Source organism: Oxyura jamaicensis, chromosome 7, assembly GCF_011077185.1.
Source record: "Oxyura jamaicensis isolate SHBP4307 breed ruddy duck chromosome 7, BPBGC_Ojam_1.0, whole genome shotgun sequence".
Lineage (NCBI taxonomy): Eukaryota > Metazoa > Chordata > Aves > Anseriformes > Anatidae > Oxyura > Oxyura jamaicensis.
Genome location: NC_048899.1, coordinates 9,545,712 through 9,564,241, shown reverse-complemented (window position 1 = coordinate 9,564,241; position 18,530 = coordinate 9,545,712). Strand labels below are relative to the sequence as shown.

General features: G+C 37.4%; 1 protein-coding gene across 3 annotated transcripts in view; it reads left to right on the top strand.

Annotated features, from left to right (window-relative positions):
- SLC25A12 (solute carrier family 25 member 12) overlaps nt 1-15,444 on the top strand; it is a 50,613-nt gene extending 35,169 nt beyond the window's left edge. For all 3 annotated transcript variants that reach the window (XM_035332476.1, XM_035332479.1, XM_035332477.1), the window contains 7 exons: nt 1,102-1,154; nt 1,348-1,428; nt 9,371-9,511; nt 11,491-11,629; nt 13,901-14,059; nt 14,254-14,344; nt 14,829-15,444. In XM_035332476.1, coding sequence (XP_035188367.1) covers nt 1,102-1,154; nt 1,348-1,428; nt 9,371-9,511; nt 11,491-11,629; nt 13,901-14,059; nt 14,254-14,344; nt 14,829-15,021 — 857 coding nt within the window. In that variant the 3' untranslated portion in view covers nt 15,022-15,444. The remainder of the gene's footprint in view (nt 1-1,101; nt 1,155-1,347; nt 1,429-9,370; nt 9,512-11,490; nt 11,630-13,900; nt 14,060-14,253; nt 14,345-14,828) is intronic.
- The last annotated feature ends 3,086 nt before the right edge of the window (nt 15,445-18,530 follow it).

The window sequence follows — 18,530 nt, the reverse complement described above, 5'->3', positions numbered from 1 at the left end:
TGAGCTTCCTTTTAAGGAAGTACTAAAAAAAATCTACAGGCTAAGAACTTCTGGGAATTTTGAAGACTCTTTATGAATTTTTAGCTGTTACTCTTTTCACTGAATGGATAGTGGAAAGCTGCGTCGTTACAGTTTTGTTGATGTTGTACGATATTTGATATAATTAGCCTGGGACTTTTTGTTTGTTAATTGGCAAACATTTCTGACAAATTGATATTCCCCAAGCATGGAATAACACTAAGAAATGAACATTTTTATTAAAGATAAGCCCTTTAAGTTTTATAATCTTATACATATGCCAAGATGAGTGTGGAGAAAATGGATTTTAAAGTAACAGATGCTGCTATAATCTTGTATGTTAGGAAGTTAAGACTGCCATCTACTGATTTTTTTCTTAAACCTATTAGTTCCTAGAAAGGTGTATGTGCTGTTGTCAAAAAGCAGTTCATTTTGATAGCAGCTATTTTCCAGGAGCAAGAGCCTTTCAAAACTGGTTTCTGCCAACTAATGCTTCCTCTAGGCAAGATAAAAAAATATTTAATAGTAAGAGGGTTTAAAGAGTTTCATTTTGGACTGAACTAGTGAAAATCCTTCATATCCTCTGTTGACTGAAGCCTTCAGAAATCTCAGGTTTAGTGAGCCAAGTAGACGATAGTTCATAATTTATCATAGTTATGTGTACATCTCATAATTAATCTCCTGTTATGAAAAGTAATTGAAAGCTTTATGGGAAAATGATATTAAGGGGCTAAAAAACTCTAACTAAAACTTAGATTAACTCTTAATGTGAGTAGACATATATATATTCACCTTTTTACCTGTACAGCAACAGCATCGGGCTTGACTTGGTTGTGGAAGGTGGCTCTGCTCACCCTTTTCATTACCACTTTCAACAAAAATCTTAACATAAAATCCTACTGGTATGAGTATGCAGTGCTCTAGCAGCCTCGCATGCATAAATGACATCTACCTCAAAGAGTAACTGCCATCTACTTAAAAGGGTATTCCATGTGCAGGAAGGCATTTCTGTACAGCTCTTGTAAAATACAAGTTTCTTTATTAGGAAGATAATGTTGCCTTATGATGTCTTTGTTTCTATAGGCTTGTTACCACAGCTGATAGGTGTTGCTCCAGAAAAGGCTATTAAGCTAACTGTACGTATCTTTTTTATTTTTATTTTCTGGCATCTTTTCGTTTGTTAACATACACAGGATTTATTTCCTAAAATATGTGAAAGATGCCCACTTAAAAGCACTCTAATAAATATGGTTACACATGTACTTGATGTAGGTTAATAATGAGGAGGAATAACTTTAATCTGTGTGTAATTTATTTTATCTTCATTAGGTTAATGACTTTGTCAGAGACAAATTCACTAAGAAAGATGGTTCCATTCCACTCCCCGCAGAGATCCTTGCAGGAGGTTGTGTAAGTATCCATCCCGTACTGTTTGTTCCTAAGAAAAACTGATTCTCAGTCATGTGCAGTACAGTTGGAATGGCAGTTAATGTGTGTGCTTTGGTGATTTGAACAGAGCTTTTTTTTTTCTTTCTCCCATTCACAAGAACTGAGAAAGTACTTTCTCTGTTTGGAAAGCTGCATGCTTCTGAGCTGAGTTCCCTTGGAATTACCTGAACAACTTCTTTTGGCACAGTTTCTAACTTTCAGTTTCAGCAGTGGTTGTACTCCACAAAAGGAGCTGTGAGTGGCTAGAGAGGGTGGGTGCCTTTTCTTCTTTTCCATGCTTTTTTCCATTGCTTTTGCTTGGGGCAGTGGTCTTGGTTAGTTTGGAAAGGTCGAGGTAGTCTTTGAGAATGGATTATAAAGATCATGTTTGAGTTTTCTTCCAGGAAATAAAAAAGGTAGACAGTTTAAAAAACAATTTCTTGCTTAAGTTTTTTAAAAGGAAAAGAAATCCAGTCTTTAACTTGCCATGTGTGACTTTGCTGTTGTTGTTGTTCATAAAAATGTGGAAAAACTGAACAATGTAGTCTTATCTTTCAGATAACAGGTCTGAATGAATCTTCAGTTTAAATGACTTTATATAAAATGTACCTACATTACTCCAGACCCTAACTACATCCCTCATCTAAATATAGCTCAAAAACAAATTGTGTTTTCATTGAGATGAGGAACTCTAATTCAGTGGATCTCTAAGCAAGCTCTAAGTGGTTGGAATTGATATTGATGATAGATATTTTTGGTTTTGCACATTGGCTAATTTCATTTGTGGGATTCCCCAACAGTTGTTAACCCTATAAAATGTTTAAGGCTTGAGTTAGTTCTCTTTTGTAGCAGAGAACACTAATAACTTCCAGTTGAGTAGGCTGACAGGCTGGTATAAAACCTCCTCAGCTTACAACAAAACCTGGGGCAGAAAGGTTGTTGACCTCTGCAAACTTTTAATTCAAAGAAGCAGCCCTGAAGGGAGGCTGCTTATAGTTCTGCCTGATTGAATTTGGCAGCCTGGTACATGCTTGAGTCTTCACCTGTCAGTGTACAAAGTTTATTTTCTGAGAAATGTGAGAAAGCAGCTGTGATGTATAGCTAGCAAAAGACTAACCTTTTTTTTTCTGGAAAGCTCAGTAACACAGAAAGCACATACAGATCATTTGTAACAGAAGTGAATATCATTCATTAGTGTTTTTCTCTGTGTTGCAGTTAAATTCACAGTTTAAGTTGAACATCTGATAATCAATTATTTTTACGTTCTTTTGTACTGAAATGTGTAATATTAAATACAAACTAGGTTAAAGCTGTTGTCTCTTCCTGATAGGTACTCTTTTTTCAAAATAACTTCTTATTGTCTTGCTGTAATGAATATACAAAAGTCAGGGAGAAAATTTAGTTTCAGATAAGCTTTTGAAAATTTGGATGCTGTTGTGAATATAAGCAGATCTATAATCTGTCCAAACTCAACCCTTTTTTTCTAGCTGATTGTATTAGTTTATATTATCGTCAAAAAGGAGATGAGAATACTTTTTTCGCTCCATTGGGGAAAATTTTACATTAAGTTGGACTTCGTAGGAGAGGTGTTGGTCAGATTAGCAACCTCAGGGATGTTCTTAATTTCTTTGCTGCTTTCTCTGGATCAGCTGGTAATCTTACCAGTTTTTGACTTTTCTGTCCGCACTGATGCTTAATTCCATTTTAGCTATTTCACTTCTTCTTAAGTACCAGAATCTTTATTAGTAAGCCTACAGAGTTTATTCAAAAGGTTTGAAAGGAACAATTGACTAAGGCAGTATCGAGTTAATATGTTTGTCTCTCATGTCCTTTTCATCCGTTGTGACAGCTCTTTTATTTGTTGACTTGCTTGGAATTAGTGTTGGTGTTCGTTGTGTGCTTGCTGCTTGTTTGTTTGACAAAATAATATGAGATATAACCAACAGTTATACCCAAGGATGTAACTTGTGTTACAGGGGCTTTGTGTATGCAGGGGCACACAAGATTTTCTGTTTGGGGGATACTACCTTTCTTCTTCATCTTTCCTTAATTCTGTTCCTCCTCTCATTGTTAGCATAAATTACGGGTTACTGTGGCACAGTTTGGCTTTTGTCTGTGCCAAAATCATTTTCAGTATCTGCATTTGGGTAGCTTTTTATTTGTGTTTGTGTGGCGTTTTATAAATTGTTTGATAGTTAAATGTTTTGCAAATAGTAGATTATAAATAGACGGAATTCAAAACATGCTTTTCACCACGTTATAGCATCAGAAGAAACTGCATTATATCTGTATGTAGTTCTGAGAGGTGTACTTCTTAATATCTCTGCCTCTCACTTACCTGTGTTTAGCATTGAACCTTCTCTTGATTAACAGCAATAATACGGTTCTTCATCATACGAAAAACACAGTGGGACTGGTTGTGGATGAGCTAACCATATTTTTAGCAGTTTTATATAGAGGCCTTCCTCGCCTTTGAAGGTCTGCCTCCTTGCAAGCAGTACACATTGTGCACACCACTGTCCTCAACCTGGACTCAACAAAATTCTTGTGAGGAAGTGATGGTGGCTTGGGAAATAGCGCAGCAGACCTAGCAAATTCTCCTCTCTGGATGGCAGTGCTCTCTCAAAGGCTGTGTATGGTGTTACAGTCCTCTAAGACCCACAAACGAGGACAGGTAAAACCTTTGACATTAAAGCAGTAGTGATTCAGGACAGCCTGCACACAGCTCTGAATATCCTCAGCTCTGGAGTGTCTGCAGGAAATGCTGTAGCACCCAGCAAAGGGACGACCTGCAGAAATCTGCTTCCTCCAGAATCAGCAACTCCAAGAGAGCACATTAAGAAGATATTATTTCTATCTCAATTGCTGTAAGATTTTGGAAGAACCTCGCGTCCCCAATAAAAGCACAAGTCTTCATTCTCATAGCTGTTAACAGAGACATCCACCCAGGCACCGGCCTGTTTGTACGGCCAGCTGCCTGTCAGTTGTCTTCCTTCCTTACTGCAGGGCAGGGACCTCCCACAGTCAGCCAGTGCTCTGTGTTTCTTGAAACTTACCTGCTAGCCGCTGGGCAATGTAAATGTCATTGGGAAGTGTAGGGTCTGCTCTGTCAAAGCCCAAATATTCCCAGCTGCTCCCAAGTTGTGGCTGTATTTGAAATCTGCAGAACAGCCATGTGGGGCGGCTCAGTTACATCGGTCAGGTCATACCTGTCAAGGAAAGGGTTTCTGGTCACTGATGGAAGAAACTGATATCCTATCTTCCTACCTTCCTGAGAGTTTACTGGTTTGTTAATCATCAACAGCACTACCCATGCTTACACATGTTCTGAGAAAATGATTCCTTTCCCTACTGTTACTGTAATTGATTAAATTACATTTCATTGTAATTCAGTGATTAGCCTGCATTTCTGCCTTTGAAATTTTCTGCTACCATTAGCTTTGAGTTGCAGGGAGACTGAGTGAGGCTTTGGCAATGCTTTCCTGTGTCCTGACAGCAGCTGGGGAAAGAGAGCTCACACCTGATATGGACAGTGCTACCCAAAGGAACTTACACACATGACGCATGTGAGTACGTCATGAAGGGCAGGGTGCTGTGGCGTGGCTGTTCATCCTCAGCTGGGCAGAGAGGCTGAAGTCAACAGCTAGTGCTGTATAAATGATACATAAGCACTGTTACAGCAGACAGGTGCTGTGAATTTACGCTGTAGTTCCTATGAGTTACATAGAAAAAATGTATTCTTCCCATCAAGGAAATGTGTATTGCACTTGGTATTTTGAATGGATGAATCCTTTTTCATCTGAAAGACTTCTCTGATTTGTGCTGCAGGATGCGGGTGCCAGAAGAGAAAGAGTCTAAGAACCCTTCCTGAAGGTGTAGGCAATGCATCTGTTGACAATTAGGAGTGGGAACTGTGTCTGTGTGTTTGCATATATATACACAGAGGTCCACTGAAATGTACCATTGATTAGAAACTATCATATATTTAAACATGAAATCTAACATCTAGTCTAACTATTTTGGTATATTTGTAGGTAAATAAAAATATTTACCTACAAATAGAAACAGAGATATTTGTACATATGTGCATAGATACAGACATACAGACGCGTACATAATTTAGTTATAGATTATAAGGCAAATAGAAATGTCATAATTCAAATTGTTTCAGTTTTTTATTTCACATACACAAGTGCAGAATTTTAGCTGCCAGACTACTCATCTTTAAAGTCTTGAGGATAGTCTACCTTTTTAAATATACTTTAAATAGATAAAGTTAGAAGCAAAATTAAACTTAACTGCTTTATCTTGACCTCTGTGGCAGGCATTTAAAGTTAGGGAGAAATTTGTTTAGTAAAAGAGGCGGTAAGCTTACTGCAGGTACATGAACAATGAAAGCTTTGCCGTGAGAAAGAGCTGCAAGTCCTTTTGATGTTTTTAAAGTAGACTGCTTTAAGTAACATCTTATTTTAGCTGCTTGTATGGGACATAGTTGTGGTCCAGGATGTGGTAGTTTCAAAAAGGAAGGAAGGAAGGGCTCGAAATAGGCCTCTCCCCCTTTGTAGCATATGCCTCTCGGGTGGAATTGGAAAGGGCAAGAGGTCTCATGTTGCGGGGTCATTTGTGTATTTCCTTCAGCCTTTGGCATGTCATGAGGCGTTTGCTGTGGGATCTCAAACTACATCTTTTCTCTCATAACCTTTGCTGTCAGATTTAGTTCCTTTATTTGCTCCTTGTAGAGTTATTTTACATGACATTAAGGTTAAGTAGAAGCTTTTATTACTGGTATTTTTGATGTGTATGAATAACCTCCATTCAGAAACAAATTTGTCAACCTTTTTTAAAGTGTCTGTTGTAATTTATGTGTGAAGGGAGTTTTTTTTTTGGGGGGGTGGGGGAATCTAGGCTTGGTGCACCTTCTCCAAAAGAAATTGAAAGACCGCAGCATATACCTCTGTGAGTATATACTCGTGTGCACGTGTATTTAAAAAACATAGTTGACAGCTGAAGTAAGGTATTTTGAAAAAGAATTATGATGATTGCCTGTGATTAGCACAGAAGCATGGAGATTTGTACTGCGACCCTGCACACTGCCAGTTCATTTTTATTTGGAGATCCTTTGTGTCCTTCTCTTCTGCATCCTCTTCTGGAACATTTCCTCTGCTGCTGGGGAGCCCAGGCAGAACCTGCCCTCCACTTCTTTCATCATCAGATAGGCAAGGATTTTCTTCAAAACAAAACAAGCCAACCAAACAAAACAATGCTCCCACTCATTTCTTAAAGAGCACTCAATGAAAAAGTGAGTTTTCTTGTTACGTGTTCTGTGTTAAAGTTCATGCTTGTCTTGCCTGTCCTTGTGCTACAGCTGAGGACCTCATTCAAGCAGCTCCACTGAATTCAGGGTAACTCTTCACGTGAATCGAATTACTCCTGTGCAAAAATGTTTGCTGAGCTCCAGACATAACTGTATGAAAAATCAAGACTTGGACTTGGAGCATTGGTTTGTAATATGCATTGTTTAATTGTGTATCTTAACAGTTACAGCTCTTTTTAAGAAAGCTGCTTATTAAGAAGTTCATCAACAAAGAGGCATCTAGGAGGAGTTATTTTGGCTGCTCTTCAGGATGTGCAGATTAAAAATAAAAAACTGTTAAATAAAAAATTAAAATATATAACATAAAAAAATAAAAATGGAATTTCACATACATATGTAAAGAAATAATGCATATTAAGTAGGCAGGTAGCAGATTACTGTCTGGAAGGAGTGAATTTCTACCTTAGTGTCTAGATTTCAAGTTATTTGAATTTATTTTTTGTAGTGCATTGTATTATGTAGTAAGAGCATTGTGCTTAATGTTTTGTTTTCCAGGATTTTAAAAATCATTAATGTAGGGAAATTGTAAACATCTGAAATTGTTATTTTCTGGTTAATGCAAGATGGGGAGGAAAAAAAAGAAAAAAAAAGGTTATTGCTTAACAGAACTCGCCAGATAAGAATTTTACAAGTTTTGTTTAGATTGAAACTTTTCCAAGCAGGACAGCTGTTTCATTTTGCATGCATAGGTGTGTATAAACTGGATAGGAAAGGGTAAGTTGAGAAGTAAACAGTCAGAACAGATTTAGACATGAGTGCTGTCAGAGAACTGTGAAAACTCAAAGCATTAAGTCCAAGAAACAGAAGAGATCATTTTGCCTGGTCTGGGAATCCCGGTTGCAGTAATGTCCACAAAAATGTAGGCTTTGATTTTTTTTCAGAGGGGTGAAGAAGTGAGAGAATAAAACGAAGACTAACAACATAGATTGGTTATTAGAGCAGAACTGTCAGAGATATTAATCCCCACTGCAGTAATCGCGCAAAAGCAGGGGTTGATCTGCCACTGTTTGGATCAAGGTGTGTTAGTAAGTCCATAACAAAGATTTTTTTAAAATGTCAATAGTGAGTGAAGTAATAAACAGGGCTTGCAGGATGCCAGTACACTCAGCAGAGGTTCAGTGAAATGTCTGATGCTTGCTCAATGAAAATTCTGAGACTTCATGCCCCTGCATTCCACAGACACTACCTGAGTGCTTAATTGTTCCTGGTAAGAGCTGTTGAAGTCCTGTTCTCAAGTCTAAAATAAACCTCTAAGACATGTTCCAGGGCTACTCTCCGTTTATTCTGCCTGTTGCTGGAGAGGGGAAGATTGTGCTACAGCCAGAGACATAGCAGAAAGGATTAGTGTTCATTAGTTCTGAATCAATTAGCAGAGAATGCTGGGAGGTGTTAGTGCAGACTATGGATATTTTTTTGCATACACACACAAAGAATCACAAAGAGTTTATTTCCTGGGCAGCTTAGAAGTGAGGAAAAAAACATTAATTGCTGATGTTCTACATCTTTTTCTTCATTAATGTTTGATGGGTTAGAGGAAAAGATCAGGCTTTCGTATGGAAGAAGTGCTATTTAAAGTTGGTTGTGTTCAAGTGGCTGTATACCATACATTTTACAGAAATGGTCTCAATTTTTAAATCAACAGAGATGGCCTAGAAAAAAGGGGAAAAAGCAAGTTAGTAAAATTTAGCTGTTTTGTGATGAACCACGCAGAGGTGAATGGTAGTACCTACAGCGTACCAAAGAGAAATCTTAATGTCATTTTAAATAGGTGTACGCATGTACCTATCAAAGGGAAACTGAAACAGGTCTTTGAAAGTCTTTGGTTAGTTAAAGCGTAGAATCTGAAGCTGCTGTGCAGCACTATTGCTAGGAACAAGTAAGTAAGGCAGTCCCTTCAGCGCCATGTGTAAAATATCATGCACAGAGAAAGACAGGACTCCCGTTTTGATTCAGTATCATATTTTGAAATGTTACTCTGCCTATTTAAATTTTATATTTTGTTTCCAATTAGAACAATTAGTCTGCTAAACAAAACTCCCAACACCTTTTCTAATAATTTAAAATGAGACCATTAAATGCAAATTTACCTTTTAAACAGCATCACCACTAAATGCTAATAGCACGTCTACACATTGGTGATGGATTATTATTGAATAAACATAAGGTCTTTGTAAGTGTTTGATGCTCTTTGTAAGTGTTTGAAGTAGTGCGGGTCTAATGACAATTTTAGTCTAGTATTTAGTGTACTCCCTGATAGACTTTTACGCAGTTTCATGACTTTTAGAAAGGAGAATAGCAGAGACAAACTAAATTAATCACCTTAGTGGAATATAAACATACATGTATGTGAGTCAGGATTTTGTACAAAACCATGATTTCTGATTTGGGCTTTTAACTTCCAGACAAGTGCTTTATTAACTGTCATAGATTTTTATATGAGAATATGAGCCAGTGCAGCGAAAAGTGAAGGCACTCCGCACCTTGAAGAAACCAGCGTGTTGCCACATGCTCTAGTAATGCAATTTACTTTCTTTTTCTTTGGGTTTGCAGGCAGGAGCTTCTCAGGTCATCTTCACTAATCCGCTGGAGATTGTAAAGATTCGGTTGCAGGTAGCAGGAGAAATTACTACAGGACCCAGAGTCAGTGCCCTCTCTGTTATTAAAGATTTAGGTCTTCTTGGTCTTTATAAGGTACGTGTTTCTGCTTTGAGTGGCTTCATTATAGCTCTGTTAACCTGTTTTATGCTAAACCTTTACAATGTTGAAACAAAAACTGTGTTAAAAACAATGAAACCTTTTGAATTTAAAACCGATTTCTTCCTGCAGGGCAGCCCCACAGTGGAGAACTGAAGAAAACCCACTTCTATATTAATGGCAGTGGGATACATAAAAGTACTCCCCCATTCTATCCTCTAGGCTTTTATACCAAGCTACAGGGAGTCCTGTATTGCAGACCTGCTGGCTTCTGGCACTGATAATTTCATTTGGTGGGGTTTTGTGAAAAGTTTCTTTAGCTTTCCCTGTGTGTTTTTCTCACGTTTATTTTGAATCTCTGTTATCTCTATTGTTATCTTTGCAGCAGGGTATTCTCTTTGTCTTAATAATTCGATGGTAGTGAAACGGTAGTGGAGTTTAATAGGATTCAGATTTTAAAGAAGTTAAATGGTGGGATTTGTCAATAACGAATTCCACTTAAAAAAGCCTGCACTGTACTGTACTTCAGCAGAATGCCAGTCAACAGATTCCTTCCCTGCAGGTATACTTACTACCATCATTACAGATCAGGTGTAATGGAGCAGAAGCTATTAGTTTTCTTAAACAAGGAAGAGTTCTTCCTGTATCTTCTGTCAGTGCAAGGGGTAAGACGTAAATTCAGCAGTTACATTAGCTGTGCACTTACAAAACATTGTTTTACCTGATTTGTCCACAGACCTGTAATAATACTATAAAAACGTAAAACTTACTTCTAGAGCTGAAGCTTTTGTTTAGAGTTCAATAAAGGTGATTCATGACCATCTCATTTCCTAAAGATCATAGGTGCTTTGGTACATGGGGCAAAATTGCCCTTTCTGTTCGCAGCAATTAAATAATTGAGCTCACTAAAAAAAACTAGAATTGCGTTATCACTTGTGAATAACTGCACAAAGTCATTTTAGAGCATAAAAAAATCTGCATGAAAAGGCACGAGTTTTGTTTTACCATGTCTCCCTAATTGAGCCACCAAGCTTTGTAATGTGTGCTGTCTGCTCCACTTAACCTAACCACAAAAGGTGACTGGCCTCAGGTGGGTGCACTGTGTGGAGGCTGCTGTCCTGGAGCGTTGTTCTACCTGTATGCTAGTTCGGAGTTCAGGCAAAGACGGCTGGTTTTGTAATGTATGTGCTTGCAGGGTGTATGCATGTAAGATTTTCAGGTATGTGATTATTTGAGCCATGTACAGAGGCAGTTATTTTAGTTGGTGAAAGACAGATGCTTGAAGTTACTAAAAGAAAAATACTAAATATGTTTGATTAGGAGCATTCCACTGTTTTTATAGCATATAAAGTTCATTTAAGGAACTCTTACATACCAGCTTTTGGCTGGGAGGTACTTCTTAGAGTGTTATCACAGGCCTAAAGGTTTGTCTCCCTGTACCTTCCCTTTATTGAAAGACTTCCATTTTGTAACCACTTACCTCTTTTTGCTAGCCTTTTGGCACATCATCTTCAGTCAACTAGATGATGATCAGTGGAGATGCATATGAGGTTTTAACAAACCTAACTGATGCTTTAGTAATGCTTTCATGTTTGGTGGATAAAAAGGGCATGCAAGGACTTGTCTTTCTGCTTCCGTGGTTGGGGGTTGTTGTCGCTTTCTTTATTGCATTTGGACTCCTCACATGTAAAAGGTATTTATCCTTGGTACTGATGTCAAAATTGATGTCGCTTATTGCTTAATGAACTTAGACGTGAACCTTGAGTCTTCCTTACTCTAGAAACTTGCATGAGATATGCTTTAGTCTTTTTTCCAAGTTCAGTTCTACGTCTTCTATTTCCTGAAACGTTTTATTTTCTGTTATTTAACTGGTGGATCAAGAGAACTGATACTTCCTGGGCTTGGGCTGCTTGCTGGATATCAATTTTAACCTTATTTACAAAATTTACTTGTATTATGTCTCTTCTCTGTGACAGGGTGCCAAAGCATGTTTCCTCAGAGACATTCCCTTTTCTGCAATCTACTTTCCTGTTTATGCTCATAGTAAACTGATGCTTGCTGATGAAAATGGCCATGTGGGAGGGCTTAATCTCCTTGCAGCTGGAGCCATTGCAGGTAATTCTGTGAATGTTTTCTAGAAGCATTTTTTTTCTTTTAGTAAGTAATATTTAATATTCATTCGGTAGCCCCATATAAAGGAAGGGTATGGTACCATTGTATCTGATTTAATCTAAATTTGATCACTGTTATCCTTAGTGGGAGGCAATGTAATTTTGATGAGAACTAATTACATTTGCATAATGTGGATAAACAGCGTAATGCAGCTCAGCAACTTGTAGTCAAATTTGATCTGTCTGTCTCAATGGGGTTTTACTTGTTACTGTGCTCTCTGAGTTGAAGGCTAATTTGAATCTTTGATGAACATAAAATGAGATATCATAAGAGCTAAGAAGAAAATGACTTATCTAGTTCTGGATTCCTGAGTAACTGAAAAGAAACTTAGTTCAAAGGCAATTGCCAAAAATAGGGCATTGCTTTGTAAAGACGCTGAGGTACTGGGAAATTTAGAATATTTTTAAGGCTTCCCAAAAATGTTCAGTTACACAGAATAAGTGGCTGTGATAAAAAGTTATTTTTACTAAATGGCAAGTGGTATAAAATACTAAATGCAGGAAGTGTAGTGATGGTTGGTTATTTAATAACGTGGGTAGAGATGGCCAGATTCTGCACTGCTAGGTGTAAGTTTACTTGGGTGAAAAACAGGTAACTGCAGTGTCTCGCTCCTGAACCCTTCGGCGTTGGCTTCTGCATGGTTTAGAAACACCCTTGAGCTGAACAGACCTTTTATTACTGGTTACAGTCATAAGGAATAGCTATATATATATGTGTGTGTGTATATATATGTATATATATATATACATACACACACAAAACAATCGTGGGTAGTCTGTGTGTAAGCAGTTTCCCATACTGGACTTGATGCAGAGCTTGGCTGCACCTGCTGTGCCAGTTGTGTACGTTCCTTGTGTTGGGGGAAAGAGAGACCAGCCAGGAAACTAGTACCAGAGTTGAAGCACTGTTCACTCAAGTAATGTAGAGCTGTCAGACAGGACAAGTTCTAAGTGCACATTAGAATTATTAACCTTTATCTTACACTAAAGACTAATTTTTTATTTTTGGATTCCAAACTTCACAGTTTCTCTTTGATTAGTGTTGCTAGGTCATTCAGATACTAAGTGATGAACCCTATTATAGAGGTGTTGAAATCTTGTAGGCCTGTTTTTTATATCCTGTACAGGAATCTGCCTTTCTGAACTGCAAATTCCAAATTCCTGATTGCTTGATCTATTCCTGTTTTGCATGCGCAGCAGGGAAGAGTACAGTCTGAACATATCTGCCTGCAAAGGAAAATCTGCATATGGTTGCTCTTAGCATGTGCTTTGCAGGCTTAACTAACTTGCTCCTGTTCTCTGAACTGATCAGCAAAGCTTGTGAGAGTTCATGATCACCTGTGAAAATCAGGGACTCGTTAAACTTTTAATTCAATGCTAACTGACAGTAAAAGTTCAACCAAATCAAAAATAAGTTCAAAATTCTAAATCAGAGTATGTTCCTTTAAGAGAGAAATTTTATAGTATTCAGAAATATCTCAGATAACACAGTTAAATACTGTGGAGTACATTTCTGAAAACTTTCTCCTTTCCTTTAACTAGAAAGCTGAGAATGGTGCCTTTGAAGTGGAGATCTGTTCTTTCATCACTGTTGGCTAGTATCACACTGCTGGTACTAAGCAGACTTGTATAACATCTTCCTTGTCCTCAGTCTTTTTATGGCTTGCCTAACTGAAGTAAGCAGCATCTATTCTCCTACCAAACAGCCCAAACAGCAGTACAGAAATAATTATGTAGAATAGGTACTTCCTAGAGAATAGGTAATTTCCTTACTAACACTTCTAACAAATGGATGTGTAAGATTCAAGTTCCCCCATTGTCTATATATAATTCAGAATATTTTGTACACTACACAAATATAGCAAGATTGCAAAACTAATTATTTGTCATGGATCTCTGATTACATATAGGGCATGTGGGGGGGGTTAAAAATGCTTTATCTATTTGAAAATACCAATGATATGTTGAGAGAATTGCTGTGTTTTTTTTTTTTTTTTTAATTTTCTTTACTCTCATCTATAGCCTTTAAATTTAGAAGAAATGCAAAGGATTATACCAAGAACAAGTTTATATTAGCATCAAGTATAAAAACTTGTATTTTAGTAATTGCCTGTTCTTGAAAAAACATTTAAGTTTGCAGTTTTATTTTTCAGTTAGAAGTGTTTCATCCTTACAAGAATCTTTGTGCAAATTAAATGTGGTTTTCTTCTAAAAGGTGTGCCTGCTGCTTCTTTGGTAACCCCTGCTGATGTCATCAAGACAAGACTGCAAGTGGCAGCTCGCGCTGGTCAGACAACATACAGTGGAGTTATTGACTGTTTTGGAAAGATTCTAAGGGAAGAAGGCCCTTCAGCTTTTTGGAAGGGAGCTGGAGGTGAGAAGTGCACACTGAGTGTATTACAACTGACCCCAGTTCTCTAAATTAGCACGTGCATTGTTAAGGACTCTAGAGCAGTATTTACAAGGTCTGATTCTCAGAAATGTAACTTACCATTTGTTTAAAAAAATAGTTAGCTTTTCTCTTGAGAAACTCCCTTGTTTGATTCTATGATTTGCAATATTTAACAGCTCGCGTGTTCAGATCTTCGCCCCAGTTTGGTGTTACTTTGGTCACATACGAGCTTCTGCAGAGATGGTTTTATGTCGATTTTGGAGGCCTGTAAGTCATTAGCTTGCTTTTTAACTTGCACAATAATATTTGCAAGGTTCAAAAATCTTACTTTTTTTTTTTTCCATGCATGGGACCACTTAAACTTGGGGACTTTGAGCTGCTATACTGAACAGTTGTAGTATGCAGAAAACATTAAGAGATTGAGAACAATTTCATATGTATTTTAATACACTACATAAAATTTGTTTCTCCAGTGTAATAAGATATTTTGTCCTTCTTACCTGTGTCACAGGAAGTTACAAGGATTTACAAAAGCTCTCAGTAAAAATGTAACTTCAGTTTTGGCCTGAGTTGCCCATTAAATAGTGCTCTGAAACCACCCTCAGTTGACTACAGAAGTGAATTAAGGTCATATTTAACAATCCCCCATGCTTAGGCAAAATCTTTAAGTACGTACTCTGTATTTTGTGAAATTATTTAGGCTTACCTTTAAATAACAAAACGGCTTTTTTTTTCTTCTGTCTTCAAACAGCAAACCTTCTGGATCAGAACCTACACCAAAAACTCGAATTTCAGATCTTCCCCCCGTTAACCCTGAGCACATAGGTGGATACAGACTTGCTACAGCTACATTTGCTGGTATAGAAAATAAATTTGGCTTATATCTGCCAAAGTTTCGGTCTCCTGGCACTGCCTCAATCAAAAAGCCAGCAGCTGAATCCTGAAGACATCTTTCAGCCTAATGAAGTGACGCAGTGCTAAAAATTCACAAGAGTAGTACTGTATTTTTTCCAGCCAGCTGCATGTTGTTCTGGTTGAACTGAGCTTGCACATTAAATTCCTCCTAATATTAATATATACACATGCATTTATTTGTTTATGAACTAGTCATTTGCACACAAACTGATTGAAGCAGTGGTTCTATGCCTTATTTTTAACCGGTGGCATGAATCGTTAAGACTAGACTTTGCCTTGCACAGCTTGCATTTAATGTTACTGTACATATTGTACATCTTTGTACAGAGACATGGCATCTATAGACGTACGTTTATATAAGGGGTAGTGCAGTTCAAAATAGTTTGAAATGTACAGAATGTTTTGAAAGCTTTTTGTTAAGACTCATGTGACAATAAAACATTTAAAAACATTAAGTTGGCTCTTTTTTGTTTGTAGAAAAGTAAACCAATTTTTTTTCCTCTACAGATTAGGTTTAGGGATTTAGATACAACTATGTAATGAAGTTAATATAGTCTCTGAAGAAATGCTTTTTACTCTGACCTAGTTAGAACAAAATTATTACAATGCTGGCTTCTAAGTACAAAAGAACACAGTAATTAGATGAGCACGTGCAGTACTTATTTTGCAGCACTACTTTGTAACAAAGTATTCCCTCAAAATACATGATAATGCTAACTCTGTAATAGATCTTAACTCTATGGTAGCATACTTAAGATATATTTGCCAGTTATTAAGACTCCTGAATCTTTACAGAAATTATTATTTGGAGTGCTCATATTTAAGGATGAAATTACACTAATGTAGTACAGTAAGCTCTAGTACTGCCACATTCAAAATCAAAACTACTAGGGGTTAGTACGTGGAAATTTCAAGAACAGCTGTGGCCAAGTCTCACTATTCATAGCTAGAGAATTATCTAGCTCTCCTGTGGGATCTAGGAAATCAGCTTCGTAAGTATTTGACAATATTAAAGATTTCTTCATTCTGAGGTCCTTCTTAAGCAAAGTGACATTTTACCAGCTGTGCTTTTTACATCAGAAAATGAAGTGTTGCACAAAAAAAAGGAAAGATCAACCCACCTCTCCAGGAGTTACTATCTGATTTTAACCACCATGTGAAAAAAATAAATGCACAATTATTAATAAAATTCCTCCATCTTCTGCCCAGGAAGCATCTGTAACAGTAGTAGAAAGGACGTGTAGCCCACCTGGAACTAAGTAACACAGAAGAAATGCACAGAGATTCACATAGGGAAAATAATTCCAGAATGGAAAGTTTCTAAATTTGTTTTTAAACAAATTGAAGGCATCTTCTCTATTCCAAGATCATTTTTACCCTGGAGAGACCACATTACAATAATAATTTAGTTGTATTTTGTTAGATAAAAGCAAAAAAAATCTAAATTATGCAAAACTGGACAAACTGCAAAAACTCTACAGAATGAATTCCAGTTAAGTACAATGCTAAGTAAAAGGAAAGGAGAAAGAAAAAGCTTCAACTCCTTCTGGCTTATTTTTTAGACTTCTGGCAAACACTTTCTCTCTGACAGTTTTAAAATCCAAAATGTCAGTAGAAACTGTAAGTATCTCCAGTTCTAAAGGAAAAGACATTATGCTACCCATGCAGGTAGAGAGGAGAGAGCTGGGTTTCGAGCCCTGCTTATTGCAGTATGATGGTCTTCAATCGTTAGTGCTACATGTTTCTCTTTAAGGGTTAAAGATCCTGGAGAGCAGTGTACCCCTGCAGTATAAACTGATTTAAGGTCGTGTTACTTTCTTCTCAGTTGACAGTAGACCACTATGATGAGTTTTAGCCAGCTTATGAGGAAACTACTTAAAAACTGAACACTAGAAACACACTTTCCTTCAGTTCTAGCCTGGTGACAAGATACAGCATGCCAAGTAAGATACATTCATGCCAAATAACATGTAGTAACCTAGAGGTAACAATACCCTTAAATCAGGAGTTTGATCATTAGGCTGCAAAATGCATATAGCCCTATTACGAGTTTTCCTCTTTTCTTCCTGTTAAAAAAAATTACCTGTTCTGTGCACTTTTCTAGACACAGGCTTCCCAGGAACACTCCCATATCTGTGTATTTTGTTGAGATACAAACACACAAGGTACCCACTGGCATCTAATCTTAGTCACAGCTTGTTGACTGACTTTATCAGCTTCGGATGACTTTCCAGTATGAGAACTCTCACAGCTCTAAGACTGGACTGCATGGCTCCCAGGATGATCGTTTACAGTAACTAGCATCTATATTCATCTCTTAACGTTGCAAATAGGGCTTTAAGGCTTTCTTTTATCTGTACTTAACTGTTCTGTGAGGGAAGAACACAAGCAGGAATGAATACAGAATAATATTGTTAACTCAGAAAAAGGTTAAAATTATTTAAAACTAAGCCCATTTAACCTGTATGTTTATGCCACAGTCCATCACAAGAAAGCCTTATCTATTGGATTTCTGAAAATAGAAGTCTGAAATAAACATATTATTAAACGAGAAGCAACGGGGGGGGGGGGGGGGGGGGGGGGGAAGGACCTTTGGTTTGTTAAGAAATCTTGTGCCTAAAGGGTAGAAATCATCACATGACATGCCTGTTCTTTATATAGATCACGTGTTTCTCAACCAAACAGCTGCTGTCATAGGGTTGAGGAAAACATACAAGGCAAATGTCAAACTGAACAGCATGACTTCGCATTGAAAATAGAGTGTGGACTTCTGACAAGCCAACACCAACAGAAGCCAACATTTCACTTTCAGACACATGGAAAAAGTGAACCTCATTAGGACAGAACTGCTGCCACTGCTGCCCGCGTCTCTGAGCCTCTCATAACATAATTGAGACAAACCAGGTAAAACAGGAAAAGCACGCTCCCAAACCAAGAATAAGTAGTGTGAATGCTTCTGATTAAGCTGGAATATAAACCTGTATTCCACTTTTAAGCATATAAACCAGCTCTTCTGGAAAAATGACTGTTCGAGCAGAGTAAGAGAAACTAAATTTGATAGTTCTGACCTATGGATACCACTTTAAAGCCTAGTTGGTACAAGTCCAAATCTTTACTTAAAGTTATATAAAAAAGGCCATCTACTGACCAAAAAAAAGAGACTTGATGGGAAACGTTATAGTGTCCTAAGAGAAGTGTACTCAAAAACTATTAACAATATAATAATATTACAATTAACAAAAATTGTAACCATCCTGTTTCCAAGCCACTGAGAGGTTTTGTTTCCATAAAAACATTTAAAAGCAGTAAGAAAATCTTTCTTTAACTTAATATGGAAAATCAGTAGCAAGTCTGATGCTATAGAAACTAATCTAGGGCTTCACGATTTGGAAAGGCTACTGTTATCAAGATTTTCTTTTCTCCTTTTTGCTGATTGCTGTGGTGGGAAGTGGGTGTTGGGGGTGCAAAACTCCTCCGATGTGTGTAGTAAGATGAAAGCACCAGCTCTCGGTAGCTTTCTACTCTGAAACTACTGAAG